General features: G+C 45.3%; 1 protein-coding gene across 9 annotated transcripts in view; it reads right to left on the bottom strand.

Moving 5' to 3' along the window:
* The window catches only part of SLC4A4 (solute carrier family 4 member 4), a 352,153-nt gene that overhangs the window by 283,006 nt on the left and 52,865 nt on the right, over positions 1–16,282 (bottom strand). For all 9 annotated transcript variants that reach the window (XM_083571036.1, XM_083571040.1, XM_083571041.1 and 6 more), the window contains one exon: positions 11,646–11,816. In XM_083571036.1, the coding sequence (XP_083427162.1) occupies positions 11,646–11,816 (171 nt within the window). The remainder of the gene's footprint in view (positions 1–11,645; positions 11,817–16,282) is intronic.

The raw sequence follows: 16,282 nt of genomic DNA, 5'->3' as shown, positions 1-16,282 counted from the left end.
CTGCCTGTAGGAGAGCCCAAAAAGTAACTGGACTCACTTTAAAGGTCTGTGAGCCTGAGTGCAAGGCCCATTTTAACAGTAGACCTTCACAAGCCACTCAGTGATACTTCCCAGCTGAAGACCAGGTTAAATACGGTTTAAATAAATAAACAAGCCCCAAACTTCCTACTCGAGAGGTCAATGTCTTCTGCTTCTCCATTTACCAATAAGAAGACACCTAGAGGTTTAGATTTGAGCAAGGGAGTATGTTCTCAAAATGCCTACTTTCTACTCATGCAAAAATGAGGGTCATATTATACGGCTGTAAGCAGGCAAACACAAACACACCAGTTCCCATGTGTCCAAAGTCTCTAAGTCAGCCTCTTCATAATCTGCAAAGGCATGAGACCTGACTTATAAAAGATTTTGCAGAGCAAAACAAATCCTTTTTGGTTTTCAGGAATCTTGTGAATTCTCACGATGACAAAAAATAATACTACTACTACTCTGAGAAAGCACTGTTAAGCACCACTTATTATTCTCTAAAGCGGTTTGCAGCCTCTCTCCCAAGCATCTCAACTACAGTGCATGCAGAAGCACCTGGGTTCATTCTCTAACATCTCCAAGCAGAATCATCGAATTTGTAGCATTGGAAGGGACCACAAGAGCCATCTAGTCCAACTCCCTGCAATGCTGGAATATTTTGCCTCACGCTCAACTATGCTGAGTTAGGAATATCGCTGGAAAAGGCTTCTGTCCGAGACCCTGGGGAGACAATGCTGCACTAGGTGGACCAATGGTCTGACTCAAGTGTGAAGGCAGTTGCCTACTTCCCTGCGTTCTTATGTGCTACACCAATTTGCTGATGGAGCGACTGGTAGGATTGGCCAGGTAGTTTCTAAGCTTTCCCACGCTTCTCAGGAGACTTGGACAGAGAATGCTTAATCCAAAAGAGTGGGGTGAGCAATGCTAGCTATCAGCTGTGTCATTTCTGAGTGCATGTAAAATCTCTTTGGCTTACAAGCAGAACTTTACTCAAGAAGGATTTTTTTTCTTCTTCTTGCCTGCTTTTGTTTTAACCTCCTTCTTCTCAGCACAGCAAATTCCTCTGACTTTTTCTGTCCCTCAGCAGTTTCACGTGAACACACACAGAGCAGAATTAGTCAAAGAATTAAGGTGGCTTAGGTAATTATAGCCACACATGCTAGCAGTTTGAGACAGGATTAGAAGAGGGAACTGCCAGTTAAGAGGTCTTCCCATGTGCTGTGAAAGTGTGGAGGGGGCTCGTTTTTTAATCAACCTTTGGGTTGGTTTCAAAGGGCTTATATCAGGCTGCAGTCTGTGTGCTGCTTTTGAACGGCGTGTTACACTGAAGCAGTTCATTGGATAGAATCACAAGCGTGCATCATAAGAGTGTAAGAACATAACAAGAACCTGCTAGATCAGGCCAGTGGCTCATCCAGTCCAGCATCTCGTAGTGGCCAATCAGATGCTCATGGAACGTCTACAAGCTGGACCTGAGCACAAGACACTCTCTCTTCCTGCGTTTTCCAGCAACTGGTATTCAGAAGCTTTGGACCATGAAGGCAGAACATAACCACCATGGCTAGTGGCCACCGGTAGCCTTATCCTCCATGAATTTGGCTAATCCTCTTTTAAAACCATCCAAGTTGGTGGCCATCACTGCTTCCTGCATTTGCTTGTGCAAATACAGTCGTATCGATCGGAATCGGTTCCGGAAGTCCGTTCTACTTCCAAAACGTTCGGAAACCCAAGCGCGGCTTCTGATTGGCTCCAGGAAGCTCCTGCAGCCAATCGGAAGCCGCAGAAGCCCCATCAGACATTCGGCTTCCAAAAATAGTTCGCAAACTAGAACAGTCACTTCCAGGTTTGCGGTGTTCGGGAGCCAAACGTTCAAGAACTAAGCTGTTCGAAAGCCAAGGTACGACTGTATACAATACTTCCTAGTAGCAAACGAACCACTGGTCCATCAGTGACTCTCTAGGTGTCAGGCAGAGTTTGTCCCCAAGTTCTGCTCTCCAATGTATTTTTAGCTGGGTGTTTCAGGGATGGAACCTGGGACCTTCTGCATGCAAAGTGCATGCCCTACCAATGCGCTCTCCAAATCTCCTCTCAGAAAGAAAGGGAAGAAGAACTGAGGCATGAGAAATGCAGGCGTGCCACCTCTGTGGCACAGATGGGGAACCTGCGATTCTCCAAGCCAAACTCCCTTCAGCCTCAGAGAGAATGGAGAATGGTGGGAGTTGTAGTCTAGCAATGTCTAGAGGACCACAGGTTTCCCCTTCCCTCCTCTACTAGGAGGCCTCAATTAGACTCAGAGGAGGGCTTGCTTCCTGTGCTGAAATTAGCTGAAATCAATTCACATGGTTCAAAGGCGAACCCTTCCTCTAGAATGGCATTTCTAGTCCTACCCATTCATTGAAGAAGGCGCTATTTTCACCAAGGCCTTGTCACAAACCCCTTTTCCACACACAGGCACTGAAGTGTGCCACTCTGAACGCAGCAAGGAATACTGCAGACCTATAAATAGAAGAGGCATTATCCAGAGAGACCTAAAAATAGCAAACGTATTATAATCCTTACATGACACGCATTGTCCACTTTAATTCTACATAAACCCTGAGGCTCCCCTTAGTGTGGGTACTCTTATAAATCTCTGTAGGTATCGAGTTTAATTGGGTGGGAACACAGGTAGCAACATGAGACAGAGAAAGTGGTTACGGATTTCACCATGAATCTGGTATGTGATGTATGGTGAAAATTCTATACCCTCCAAATTCCAGTGGCAAAAATCAGGATGCGCATCTTTTGGTGTCACGTTCTTGCGGGAGTCAGCTTACACATGTGAGAGCAATACACCTCTGCAGGAGACAGCTCATCTTCCTCCCTGAGTTTGGAGGGGGGAAATGGGACATTCTGGAATCCAATCAGAAGCCAGGATGGCTTCTGTAATTCCAAGGTGTCCCAGGGAAATCAGGATGGTTGAAGGGTATCAAATTCTCCTTTGCAATTGATGACATAAAACATATTGTGCGAGAGAGGTGATTTCAGAGCTGGGAGACCAATCCATTTGGCAATACAGTGGTACCTTGGGTTAAGAACTTAATTCGTTCTGGAGGTCTGTTCTTAACCTGTAACTGTTCTTAACCTGAAGCACCACTTTAGCTAATGGGGCCTCCCGCTGCCACCATACCGTCGGAGCACGATATCTGTTCTCATCCTGAAGCAAAGTTCTTAACCCGAGGTACTATTTCTGGGTTAGCAGAGTCTGTAACCTGAAGTGTCTGTAACCTGACGCTTCTGTAACCCAAGGTACCACTGTATTAAGCTAGGCAGGTCAATGACCTGACTAGGTGCAAGGAATCTTCCTAACAGCCTCTCTCAAAAGCCACCCACCACAAGGCTTTAATCAGAGGCCTTCCAAAATTGATGGCGTGAGGGCAGTGAATCAAAAATGGAAGCCAAGTGTGGCCTTTTCCAGCTCAATCAGTCCGCCAATTGCTTGGCTAGCTCGGTGCTGCCTTCCAGCATTTTCATTTCTTTCCTTCCCCCGCACCCCTTTCCATCACAAAGAAAAGCCGTGCAAAGTGCCAAACGGGAAAAGGGAAAGGTGGGTGAGGTCCAGCTTCAAGCAAATGGAAGTGTGGGGTGGCAGTGGAGGAAATGAAACCAGTACACAAATGAAGTAATTTCCTTTGTAGACCCAAACCCACAAAACAATCGGCCTGGGAGACGAAAAATGATCGGTGAAATGATTCATTTATGCGATGCGTTCTCCATTACATATACGATATAACAGCTCTCAAGTTCCCAGCACTACTGAATTGCCAACAGCTCTGTTAAGGTGGTTTGCTGGCCAAGCTACCCGATCGTATCCCTGATTATGATGCTGATGCTGCAATCAATCCACAGCCCCCGCCAAGTGGGGGCATTCCCTCCCCACACCCCAGGTGACCGGAAGCAACACAACTAGCTGCCACACACCCTGCCAGAAGCAGACAAGGGGATAGCCAATTTTCTGCTCTGCAGGGAGCAAATGTCCCTATGAAATTTAATCACTTAATGGTTTGCCCATAACAATATAGTGACCTTTGAGAAATTATTGCTTGCTGTAATGGCCCCAAGACCTGATTGTTTCTTAAAACCAAAAATATAACCAGCTCTTAATTCCCCCATGGCACGTTTTGGAAGCATTCTACAGGTTTCCAATTAGAAGAACGGAGGTTACGTTGGACTCAGAAATAAGTCCCACTGCATTCAGTATAAAAGACTGCGACCTTATCTGATTTCACCAAAAGGCTTAATTGATGAAATGTATGCTTGTTTAACACTAGCTCTGAATTTTAAAACAGAGTACTTTCATAGTTTTTAATCTCAAAGAGCACATTTTAATTGCACGTACCATCTCAGAAGAGGAATTCCCTCCTATTTAACAGTGAAGGAGGTGGTGCCTCTTAGAGAGAATTTTTTTTTATATTTTATAAGTATTTAAATTAAGAGTACAGTGGTACCTTGGTAGTCGAACAGCTTGGGTCCCGAACAAATTGGCTCCCAAACGCCACAAACCCAGAAGTGAGTGTTCCAGTTTGCAAATGTTTTTCGGAAGCCGAACGTCCGACCAGCTTCTGCGGCTTCCAATTGAGTGCAGGAAGCTCCTGCAGCCAATCAGAAGCCACGCTTTGGTTTCTGAACCGTTTCGGGAGTTAAACGGACTTCCGGTATGAATTAAATTCGAGATCCAAGGTACCACTGTAACTGACATGGTTAAGAAAATGGATTGCCTTGTTGATCAGGGACTGCTTTTTAGTCAATTAGAATGTTTTCAATTAACGAATCCAACCAATTAATTAATTAATCAAGGCTGTAGCCCGACATACCAGGGACACAGAGTGGGGGCGGGAGGAGGGGGCTTGGCGAAGTATTTGCAAAGCAGGAACCTCTGCTACAGAGGTGTGCGAACTTGGCTTTTACAGCTCAGGAAGACAGCATGTTTTGTGTTGCTCTCTCTCAGATGTCAAGCTATACACTGTTTTGAGTTCATTTAAGGTCAGGCAGAGCCAGGTGACTGGGTTCAAATGGCAGCATACATGAGATGTACAGCACAGCCCAAAATGAAAAGGCACACCAGGACCTTTACGACGAGTTGGCTGAGAAATCAGGGCATGAGTGGGCACAGCTCCCAAGATGAAGTATTTGAGAAAGCCTTTAATATTTCTTCTGCATACATCAAGCTGGTTCCACATGCAATACTAAGCCATAGAAAGCCATGCACTCTGCCCCTCCCTCCTCTAATACAGTGCAAGGAGGAGCTCAGAAGCTTTAGTTTCATTTTTAAGTTAACCCAAACCAACCAAACCGTGGTTAATGTTAACTATCGTTTGCTGAAACAGGCCAGCTTCCAACCATGGTTTAGGCAGTTGCCTTGTTTCGACAAACCATAGTTAACAATGGCAGTTTAGAGTTTGCATAATATACACTAAACTACGATTAATCTAAAACAGTAGGGGATGCATCCCATGTCCTCCTCACAGCCACACCAGAGGAGAGGGAAGTGGGGAGCTCACGGCTTGCTGTGGCTCATCCTCATTGGGCTGGTTCACACAGAATGCTAACCATGGTTTACCACTATGTGCACAAGTTGGAAAGAGCCCAAGTGATGGATTGGGCTTCCGCATTTCTTCTCCTCCCGCACAGTGGCAGACTTTCAAATCCCCCCTCCTTGTCCCACACAGCTGGGAGAAGGCCTTCATTAGTACTTACTTTTGGTTTAATATCCCCATGGTTTGAAACTCAACAAGACTGAAGCTTGCTCATGCACCGCTAAACTATGGTTTGTTTCTTCTTCATTTCATAAAATTCAAACACAGCTTGATTGTTTTAAAAGCAAACAAACCTCGAAGCAGTTTAGTGTTATGTCTGAACCAACCCATTTTCACAGCACCTCAGCTCCTTATGTAGAAATTTTATTATCTGCTTATTGGAGGGGCTGAAGATGAAGAAACATTTGGTAAGCGTTGTGCTTTTAAAGGAAATATAATTGATCGGCAAAGATCAAGCACAGCAATGAAATGTTTACTACAGGGTCCTTCCGACTTTAAGTCAATTGTGCTCAGTGGTAATCTCTACAGCAAGCCTGTACTACTAGTGAGCATCTACACTGAAAACAGACTACCAAGCTATCTAACATGCCCCTTCCTAAAGTATTAGACAACACCTGTTTATGCACTCCCAGGTAGGAAAATAAGCAGACAGGATCATCATGGGTACATCTCTGCTTGGTAGGTCACGAGTTGTGCTGGCTTGCTCCACAGACAACATGGTAAATAATGCCTGATAATTGAGACGAACTAGTGTTCCTTCAGACGCCAGAAATGTCAATGAATCCCCTGGCTCCAACTATCCAAAAATAAAAAAGTAAGGTCAAAATGACCCACGATCGTCAACATCACCACATGTATTAATGGGTTTGTGTGATTGCATCTATTTTAGTTTGGCATGAAGAGTGGGGGTAAAAGCAGCTTTAAATAAAATACAGTGAACTACAATTAAGCTATAAGCCAGGGTGAGTCAACAAGGTACTCTACCAATGTCGCTGGACAACAGTTCTCATCATTTCAGACGACTGATTCACTGTGCTGCCTGGGAGTCTAGCATCATGAAGAGGGCGCCACATGGACTATTCCCAAACTAAAGTCTGTGCATACACAGTGTGATTATGGACAAACCATAGTGGCCAGGTTATCACCTTGCAAGCAGAGAGACCGGAAAAGTAGACAAACTGGTTTTAACCATGGTATGCTTGGTGCAGCGCAAATAGGAAACAAAAGCCCACTTCAAACCATGGTTTCCTGCTCCTAGTTTGCGGAAGGAAGATCCTTAACCATGGTTTAGATCACGCATAGGCAAACTCGGTCCTCCAGATGTTTTGGGACTACAGCTCCCATCATCCCTAGCTAACAGGACCAGTGGTCAGGGATGGTGGGAATTGTAGTCCCAAAACATCTGGAGGGCTGAGTTTGCCTATGCCTAGTTTAGATATTCAGACACTAACACTTAACCACCGCAAAACACCATCTGTATATATAGGGCCATGCAGTTTAGCTGTTGTTGTTGTTTTTTAACTGATAATGGATTCTCTGGCATCTCTTACCTATGGGCAATTCCAAATGCTGAATTTGTTACATATCTTCAACTGCTAATTTTCTCTCACATTCCTTAAAGACAGGTACTGCCCAACACCCAGAAAAAGCATGCAGCCAAACAGAAGGATGCCTTCCCAAAAAAAACAAGCGTCTGAGCCATGCTAGCTTTTCTGCCTAATCAGATTATGTAGCATTTACTTTCCAGGGAAAGCTGCATTTTGAATCACAAATGTTAAAAGCTGCACATTAACCTCAGGCCTTAGATGACACGGCTACCGCTGAGACAGTAGCAGAGGTTACATTACACACTCACCAGGAGGAGAGGGGGGAAATCCCCGCAGAGACACAGAGCATAGCAATCCATAGATTAATTTGAGTAGCTGAGTCAGATCCACATTAGCGGCCATTACTTTTTTCAAAAATGAAACCAAAGCCATATGCACAGCATTTCAGCTCAATCGCTTAAGTGCCCGTGAAAACAAGATCAAATATTGTGAGATAACAATCCCTTACTCGGAGATGCTTTGGATGCTAACATGTGGCGGCAATACGGGGAATAAATTTTGCAAGCAGTGCCAAAGGAGGACTATGCGAGTCGCACATATATTTTTTAAGGCTGAGCTCCCTCTGCTACATGGAAGGGGAGAATTTTGAGTCCTCCTCACAAGAGATGCCACAAAGCCCTTAACAGGCAATGGCAGGAGTAACGGGGGGGGGGGGGAGCAAACAGTTTTTAGGCTTTAAAGGCAGGGTAAGAACTTTGAACAAAATAAAGCATGGGCCTTGAATCAACAGGATTTCCTGTGCAGATACCTGCCCCTCGGCCAAACAACACCTTTCTGTTTACTTACACACACACACGCACGCACACACACAAACACTTGTCTCGACTGGGCCAGAAGATAGACATGTAAGCCTTTTCACTTGATTTGCTAGTGCCCTATGGAGGCCATTTGGAAAAGACGCCTATTTCAGGCATTTTAATAGGCAGAATTGATCATCTTTATTTGTGTCTCTGTCAAATGTGGGCATATTAGAATAGTTCTCCCTCATGCACACACCCTCCCCATTCTTTTCCTAGTCATAAATACAGTGGTACCTCGGGTTAACTACTTAATTCCTTCCAGAGGTCCGTTCTTAACCTGAAACTGTTCTTAACCTGAAGCACCACTTTAGCTAATGGGGCCTCCTGCTGCCACCGCGCCTCCGGAGCACGATTTCTGTTCTCATCCTGAAGCAAAGTTCTTAACCCGGGCTACTATTTCTGGGTTAGCGGAGTCTGTAACCTGAAGCATATGTAACCCGAGGTACCACTGTATAACTAAAGCTCTTTTTGCTTCTCATTGTTCATCCAAGTCACACTTACAAGAGCAATTTACTTGGTCACCCTTTTTATTGGGCGTTCATGATTATTTGTGACCAGTGCTATTTTTCTAGAAAAAATAGATGCCAGAACTCACCATGAACGCCTCCCTTGCTCTCTTATCAGGGCAATGGCGCCCACCTGAGAGGTGCTGGGACTGAGTTCTGATGCGTTCCAGCTGGAAAAAAGGCCCTGTTTGTATCCTTGATGGCGACAGGGAGGTCATACGACAGCCTGCTTTAAATACTGTTTGCACCTGCGAAAGTTTTGGGGTGGACATACTGCTTCTCTTCCAAATGGCGCACGTCCCGTAGCTTCCTGGTGAAATATTGTAACTTTTTATACCACAAATCTTCTAGGGGTGGTTGAGTTGGCTGCTGGCCCCTCTTTTGTTGTGCAAGAGTGCCCACCCAGACAGCAATAATGCAATAACACTGGAGAAGCATCCCAGAACAACTAATGAAGATGAATGACAGTGTGGAGGAGCCCTGAATCCTTTGCATTAGACGCAGCTAGAACCCAAGCAAAGTGAATTTAAAATACTCCTCTACAGATCTGTCATCTTGTGGGGATCTTAACTGTATTTTACTTCAGATTCCTGAAAGAATTCCAATTATGTTACAGAAGTCTTTTTGCTCCTAAGCAACCGCTGCAAGTGCAGGAAACATTTTATTTGCATTGACTTTGCTTTCAAGCAGATAATTTTCTCGTTCGCTTTACCCTCCAAGTAAAGGCATAATAATGGGCACCGGTGATAAAAACAAACCCTCAAGCCCCTTCTAGACAAGGGCTGCGTGTCACTTCTGTAGATGTGATCTAGGGACTCTGAAAGCCTTTGGTGAAATCTGCATCTAGGTTCCCAGTCAGAACTGTAACTCGGGAGATTTTTCATCACTTGTTAAATCAGCACTGGCTGAAGCCAGTCTTGAGCAAATCAGTCTTATGCAAGCCTGATGCACACCAACATCCATCCCATCGCCCCTTAATCTTGTGAACTAGCAGCCCCTGCTAGTCTATTCTTGGAACTCTTAAGGAACGAGACAGTTGCACTGAAATCTTTCAGACTGCACAGTAATAACAGTGCCAGGTGGACAGGAGGGATTTCAGTTACTTTTTCCTTACAGCAAGGACAACTATCCAAACCTATGTATGGTTATGAGGGAAGCACATCCCACCAGTAAGTACCCAGGAGACTGCAGCTTATTCACAGTTGATAGGAGATGGAAAATGCTGGCCTCTAAGCCCAAAGTGGGGTGGAGAATCCAAGACCACCTGCTCACTTTGCCTCCTAGAAGTTTGATTGAGAGCCAATTAGGAACATGGAGTAATTATCGCTCCCTGTGCTGGGTTGGTGCCTCTGATCTAGTCCATAACCCAGTTTCAAGCTACAGCAAGTTAAAATGCCTCTGGGACGCTCCCACCCAACACACAAACATGGACAACTGCTCCTACTTGTATGTAAGAAAGATGCATTTATTCAAGCAAGTGACAGTATAAGCCCAGCAGCGGACAATGAAGCTCAGGAACCCCGATTCAGGAGTTCAGAAACAAGGCAACAAGTTCAGAACAAGACAGAAGCAATGAAGATGTCCTAACAAGTTTCCACACCCTGCCTGCCAAGCTTTCAAAGAGGAGGCATGGAGTGCTCACACAAGAGACTCGCTCGCCTTGCGGGAAGTATCAGGATTGCTGTGCATGGGCTCTGTTGGTGTGAGTGGGTCTGATCACATCTGTGAATGAGGTGCCTGGGTTCTGGGCAATAAGGCTGCACCTACTCCAGCTCCTGTTCAGTCACAGCTGCCTCCTGCCTCCCCCTTGGCTGCTCACATCCCTCCCTAGCCTCCAATGAGGCTCTCTGCTCCATGGGAAGGTTGAGAAGGAACCAGGATCCCTGCTCCCCCGTTCCAAAGCAGCTGAGCAAAATGGGGAGATCCCCCTGCATTCAGCCCCACCCCACCCCCCATTTCTTCTTCCTGCTCCTCCTGCATTAGAGGCCTGCCAACCCCAGCCCTGTGGGGGTTTTGTGACACCAGGTGGACATAAAAGCTGGCTGGCGTTTGTCTTCAGCATCTGTTATTCTGGCTGTGGCACTGCTTCCAAACACCTAGCTATTGGGACTACTAGGCACTGACGGGTCTTGCTCTCCGTGAATTTGCATAAAATGCTAGCACTAGCCATTCCATCAGGCTGCAGCAGATGGAGAAAAAGAAAGCCAGGTCAACATGAGAAGTAAGATCCATTGGGATCCTCCCTCAGTTGTTACCTGGAAGTAACCATGCCATAAATCTGCTGCAGAGGGAGAGTAGAGAAGGAGAGCCACTCCACTGACTCAGCTGAGAGACTAGTAATTTTTGGCTGCTCCTCTCTGGGGTGAGAATACCCCGTGCACTCAATACAGTCGTACCTTGGTTTTCTAACAGAATGTGTTCCAGAAGTCCGTTTGACTTCCAAACGTTTGGAAACCAAGGCCCGGCTTCCGATTGGCTGCAGGAGTGTCCTGCAGCCAATCGGAAGCCGTGCCAGGTGTTCAGCCTCCGAGGCAAAGTTTGCAAACCAGAACACCTACTTCCGGGTTTGCGGCATTCGAGTTCCAAGTTGTTTGGGAACTAAGCTGTTCGAAAACCAAGGTACGACTGTATCCTAAATGAAAGGATACTTCAAGAAGTTCCCCAAACAACATTTATCTAGCTCAGAGACACTGAAATACATATCTGTATCCTGCAAAATTGTGTAAGGAGAAAGACTATGAAGCCATGATCCGTGGAAGGAAGATAACATTGAAACTTCAATCTTTGCCATCCCAAACTTGGCTCCGTTAAATCAATCCATAACTGACATCTTGAGAGACGTAGCCCTTTGACTCACAAACCTCAACTGTTACCAAAAAAAATAAAAATTCCAAAGTGCACGAAAACCCAAAATGTTCGATGAAATCATTTCAATCAATTCTGAAGGCAAATCAAGTTTTATACACATCTTCGCAAACAACTGGTCTAAGGTGTGTGGGGTTTCACAAGGAGCATTTTTCATTGCATAATTCTGTTGGCCCACATATTTCAGTTATATACCTCCCATAAAGAGCCCTCACCATTTGTACTGTGGTTCCCTGAGAAAGATTGCAAAAAGTGCCTATTACTCACTGAGTGGCTTGAGGATGCTGCTGCTTGTCTCATCGGCATTTTCAACATCAGATTTGTCCGAGTTTTCAGAGATTTTCTCCTTTTCTTTCTTCTCCTTGGGCTTTCTTCTGTGGCGCCTCCTCCTTCGGTAGCTCTTAGGCACGTGAACCCCAATGTAGACTGTATGATGACCTAGGACGCATAAACATGTTGCTTTTTAATAATCTTCATATTACTTCAAGAAGCAGCAATATATCTCAGCCATGTAATCAGCACAAAGCAGTATCATTCTTAGGCACAGAACAACAAAGAGGTTGTGTATCATTCTCAGCACGTGAACTTCCTTGCCTGCACAAACCAGCCATGGGGAATGGAGAAGTGGGGAAGAATCATAGAATTGCAGAGTTGCAGTGGATCCCAAAGGTCATCTAGCCAAACCCCCCACAATCTCAGCTAAAGAATCCCTGGAAGATGGCCATACAATCTCTGCTTAGGTAAAGGTAAAGGGACCCCTGACCATTAGGTCCAGTCGTGGCCGACTCTGGGGTTGTGGCGTTCATCTCGCTTTACTGGCCAATGGAGCCGGCATACAGCTTCCGGGTCATGTGGCCAGCATGACTAAGCCGCTTCTGGCGAACCAGAGCAGCGCACGGAAACGCCATTTACCTTCCCAACGGAGCTGTACCTATTTATCTACTTGCACTTTGACGTGCTTTCGAACTGCTAGGTTGGCAGGAGCAGGGACCGAGCAACGGGAGCTCACCCCGTCACGGGGATTCGAACCGCCGACTTTCTGATCGACAAATTCTAGGCTCTGTGGTTTAACCCACAGCACCACCCGCATCCCTTCAATCTCTGCTTAAAAACACACCACCTTCCAAGGCAGTCCATTCCACTGTGAAACAGCTCTTACTAGTAGAAGGTTCTCTCTAATGTTTATCTGTCCTTATTTTGTAATTTGAATCCATGATGCATAATGGCATCATGTCAGACACACAGTGGAAAGAGAACTTGGCCCAGGGCTGCCATTTTCACCATCAGCTCCACATCCAACATCACACTTGTTATGCCCCAGTTTTGAAAGAGCCTGGCTTTCACAGCAACTTAAAACACTGCACATTGCTAGCCTTTAGAAATTTATTTTTACGTGCCTATCCCCATGATTGTTGACCATAAGAAGAACACTTGGAAACATCTCTTGAAAGGTACCCCACTTCCTACAATGAATTTGTCATGTGCAAGAAATTTGACTTGGGGGGGGGTGTAGCATTCTCATACCCACCCACCCCAAAAAACCCATGTGCCAAAAGTCAAACCTTGCACACAGCTCCACATACAGGGTTTCCCAGCAGGCAACATGCATGCAGATGGCCATAAGAATGGATCCATCAGCATTCCCCCCCCGTTTTTGCCTTCGCATTTCAAGCTTCCTTCTAAACTCATGAGGACTAGAACTTTTTTTATCAATCTCAAAGAAATGACAACACAGGACCTGATTATCAAGAATATTTAAAACGTTGCCGGACCACACAGGGGTATGGATGTTGTTAATACAGGAAATAAAGAAGAAGCGCTCCAGTTTTAAAAATGAATGTGCATTCTAGCCAACAGAGATTTATTTATGATTTGTTTGATGCATCATTATCCCAGTCTTCAGCCAAAAGGAGCACACACAAAAATGTCAGCAATGGTCCCTCCCTAGGTGAGGGAAATGCTGAAAGCATTTTAGTGTCATAAAGCAAAACACCTATAAAAAAATTAGTCAGATGTTTGCTCCATAATCTGATGACCCATTATACTGTGAATCTCTTTGCCTTAATTTCACATAGAACACAAACATGAAGTATCTTTGATGTGGCCAGATAATCCTGGTTTTACCCACTCATTTCTCAAGGCTTTAGGGCGGAGAACTGCAGATAAACAAACATACACCAGCAGTGATGGAAATGTGTTTATCTGAAGGTGTGCATCTCATAAACTCAAGCAGCAGCTGGATATCTCTAAGAGGGATCAGCCGCTTTCCTTCAAACCAAAATCGCTTCGGTTACTGGGCTCAGAGTGACTGGAAACAATCATATGCACCAACTCTCATGGCCTGGCTGAGTCAATGTATTATTAATATTTATTTATTTATTGCATTGATATCCCTTCTTATCCAAGGAGCTCAAGGTGGTGTTCATAACTCTTCTCCTCCTCATTTAATCCCCACTTACCCCTGTGAGGTAAGTTAAGCAAAGAGGCAGAGAGTAGCCCCCAAGATTACCCATTGAGCTTCATGGCAAGTGGGTATTCGAACCCCAGTCTCCCAGGTCGTAGTCTGGGCACACTGGTTCTGTGACGATGGAGAAGGGTGGTTCGTCAAGGATCTTGGGGAAGGTTCTCCAAGTGGGGGAATCCCTCAACCTGTTGTTCTGCCCCATCTGTCACAGTGGGAAGGCCTGCTCACCCTGCCTCCCTCTCCCCAGGGAGCCTATCTCCAGTGTTACAAAAAACTCAAGATATATAAGCTAGGCTCCAAATGGCTCCTTCAACCAAGGTTACAATCACCAAAATGGAATGTCCAGGTGCCAGACGGCTCTAAAGCATTCTTTTTCAAATGGCGGACTGGCTGAGATTGATTCTCAGTTAAACATCTGGCTAGTTCAGATGACAACCTTAAGCTAGGTTAAGAACTCTGAGAACTTAAAGAAGACAAGTCGCTTGATCTAGGGACAGTCCACCTATGTCCATCAGATGTCAAAGAGATAAACAACTACCTGACATTTAGAAGACATCTGAAGGCAGCCCTGTTCAGGGAAGTTTTTAATGTGTGACATTTTAATGTATTTTTAATCTTTGTTGGAAGCCGCCCAGAGTGGCTGGGGAAACCAAGTCAGATGGGCGGGGTACAAATAAATTATTATTATTATTATTATTATTATTATTATTATTATTATTATTATTATTATTATTATAGTGGTACTTCGGATTAAGTACTTAAGTTCCCGAGGTCCGTTCTTAACCTGAGGTACCACTTTAGCTAATGGGGCCTCCCGCTGCCACTGCGCCGCCGCGGCACAATTTCTGTTCTCATCCTGAAGCAAAGTTCTTAACCCGAGGTACTATTTCTGGGTTAGTGGAGTCTGTAACCTGAAGCATATGTAACCCAAGGTACCACTGTAGTAGTTGTAGTAGTAGTAGTAGTAGTAGTAGTAGTAGTAGTAGTATTTATTGGCCTATTCCTACCTATTTTTCTCAACACGGACCATTCCTAACAAAAGAATATTCTTCACAATGGTGAGCAGAGCAGAGCAGTGGGGGGTGGGGGTAAGCGAAGACAAGCTACAACAATTAACTGCTAACCTTCACTGCTCCTACTCAAGCTGCACAGGAAAAGCATTTCAGTTCCTGAAATTCATTCGGATTGTGCAGATAAAGTATAACAAATAGAATTGTACAGGATGTGGTATTAAGTTTGTGAAAACAGTCAAGATCCAATGACACACACACACCCCAGGCATGCAACTCCAGAGGTGCAGATGTCAGGCACCATCCTAGCACCCAGGCATCTTCAGCTGGTTGCAAGTGGCCGATAGCCAGGTGCAAAATGCGTCTGGCTCCTGGCTAATTTCTAACACAGCCTTCCCCTGACACTACCATGCACCTGTCGCTCAACCCACCCCAGAGTCATCAGACAGTGGGTCTAGCCCCACCTCTCCAGAGGGGAATGCTCCACCCACCTAGGAGACAGACCAGTCTCCTCCATCACCTAGGTCCTGTAGATGCCAACAGGTGGAGCAGGTTCCGCCTTCTAGGCAGGACTGCTAGACTGCTTGGTAAGGAACAGAACCACCTGCCATGCCAACCTGAACCCAGCCAACTTATAACGGGGTTACAAGGGCTGCATCGTCGTCAGATCAACCTGAATAACTGGCTCACCTGCCTTCCACCTATGTGTATCTGTGCCTTGGATTAACTACCTGTGCTTCACAATGCTAAACATTAAAGCTTTGGGGGGAAATCAACAACATCCGAGTTCAAATTCTCCAGCAACTTTGAGCCAGACACCAAAATACACATATCCGGCGGTGGGGGCCATATCCCATATAGGCAACTCCCAATTTATGCGGTGGTTATGTTCCAAGGCACTGTGCGTTTAAGAGAAATCGTGTATATTTGAAACACCGCTGGAAAAAGCTTGATCAGCTTGAAGCTGAGTGGGATTGTGGCAAGAACCATTTACAGTCTCATTCTCATGGGAAAACTCAAGTTGCATTAGTAAATGGGGGGGTGGGGGAGATCTCGTACATAAAGGCTCATTGAAAAATTGTGTCAAGTGTTTCCTGCAGAGGCACTCCTGGGAGGAAAGTCTAGGAGTTTATCTTGATATTGTATACACATGCCAACCATTTCCTCCAAGAAAGTCTCCGATGGGGGCGGGGAGGGGGGAAGCAGAAAACCCATTCTCTCTGTCTGTCTGTCTGTTTCTCTTACACATAAAGCAATACTGTGGTTTTCTCTCTTCTGCAGAATACGGGGAGAGCAGGAAAGTAATGCACACACACACACAACTTCAGATTCATGCTACCCAAAGCTGCACTGGTGCACATGTGATCGAGGGATTAAAGAGATTGTCTAGTTCTGTTGGCAGCATATTAAAGTATTAGGACTACAGGCTT

This window comes from Podarcis filfolensis, assembly GCF_964270895.1.
Source record: "Podarcis filfolensis genome assembly, chromosome: 9".
NCBI classification, from domain to species: domain Eukaryota; kingdom Metazoa; phylum Chordata; class Lepidosauria; order Squamata; family Lacertidae; genus Podarcis; species Podarcis filfolensis.
Note: the sequence above shows the minus strand (reverse complement) of the source record. Positions and strands in the feature narration are given on the sequence as shown.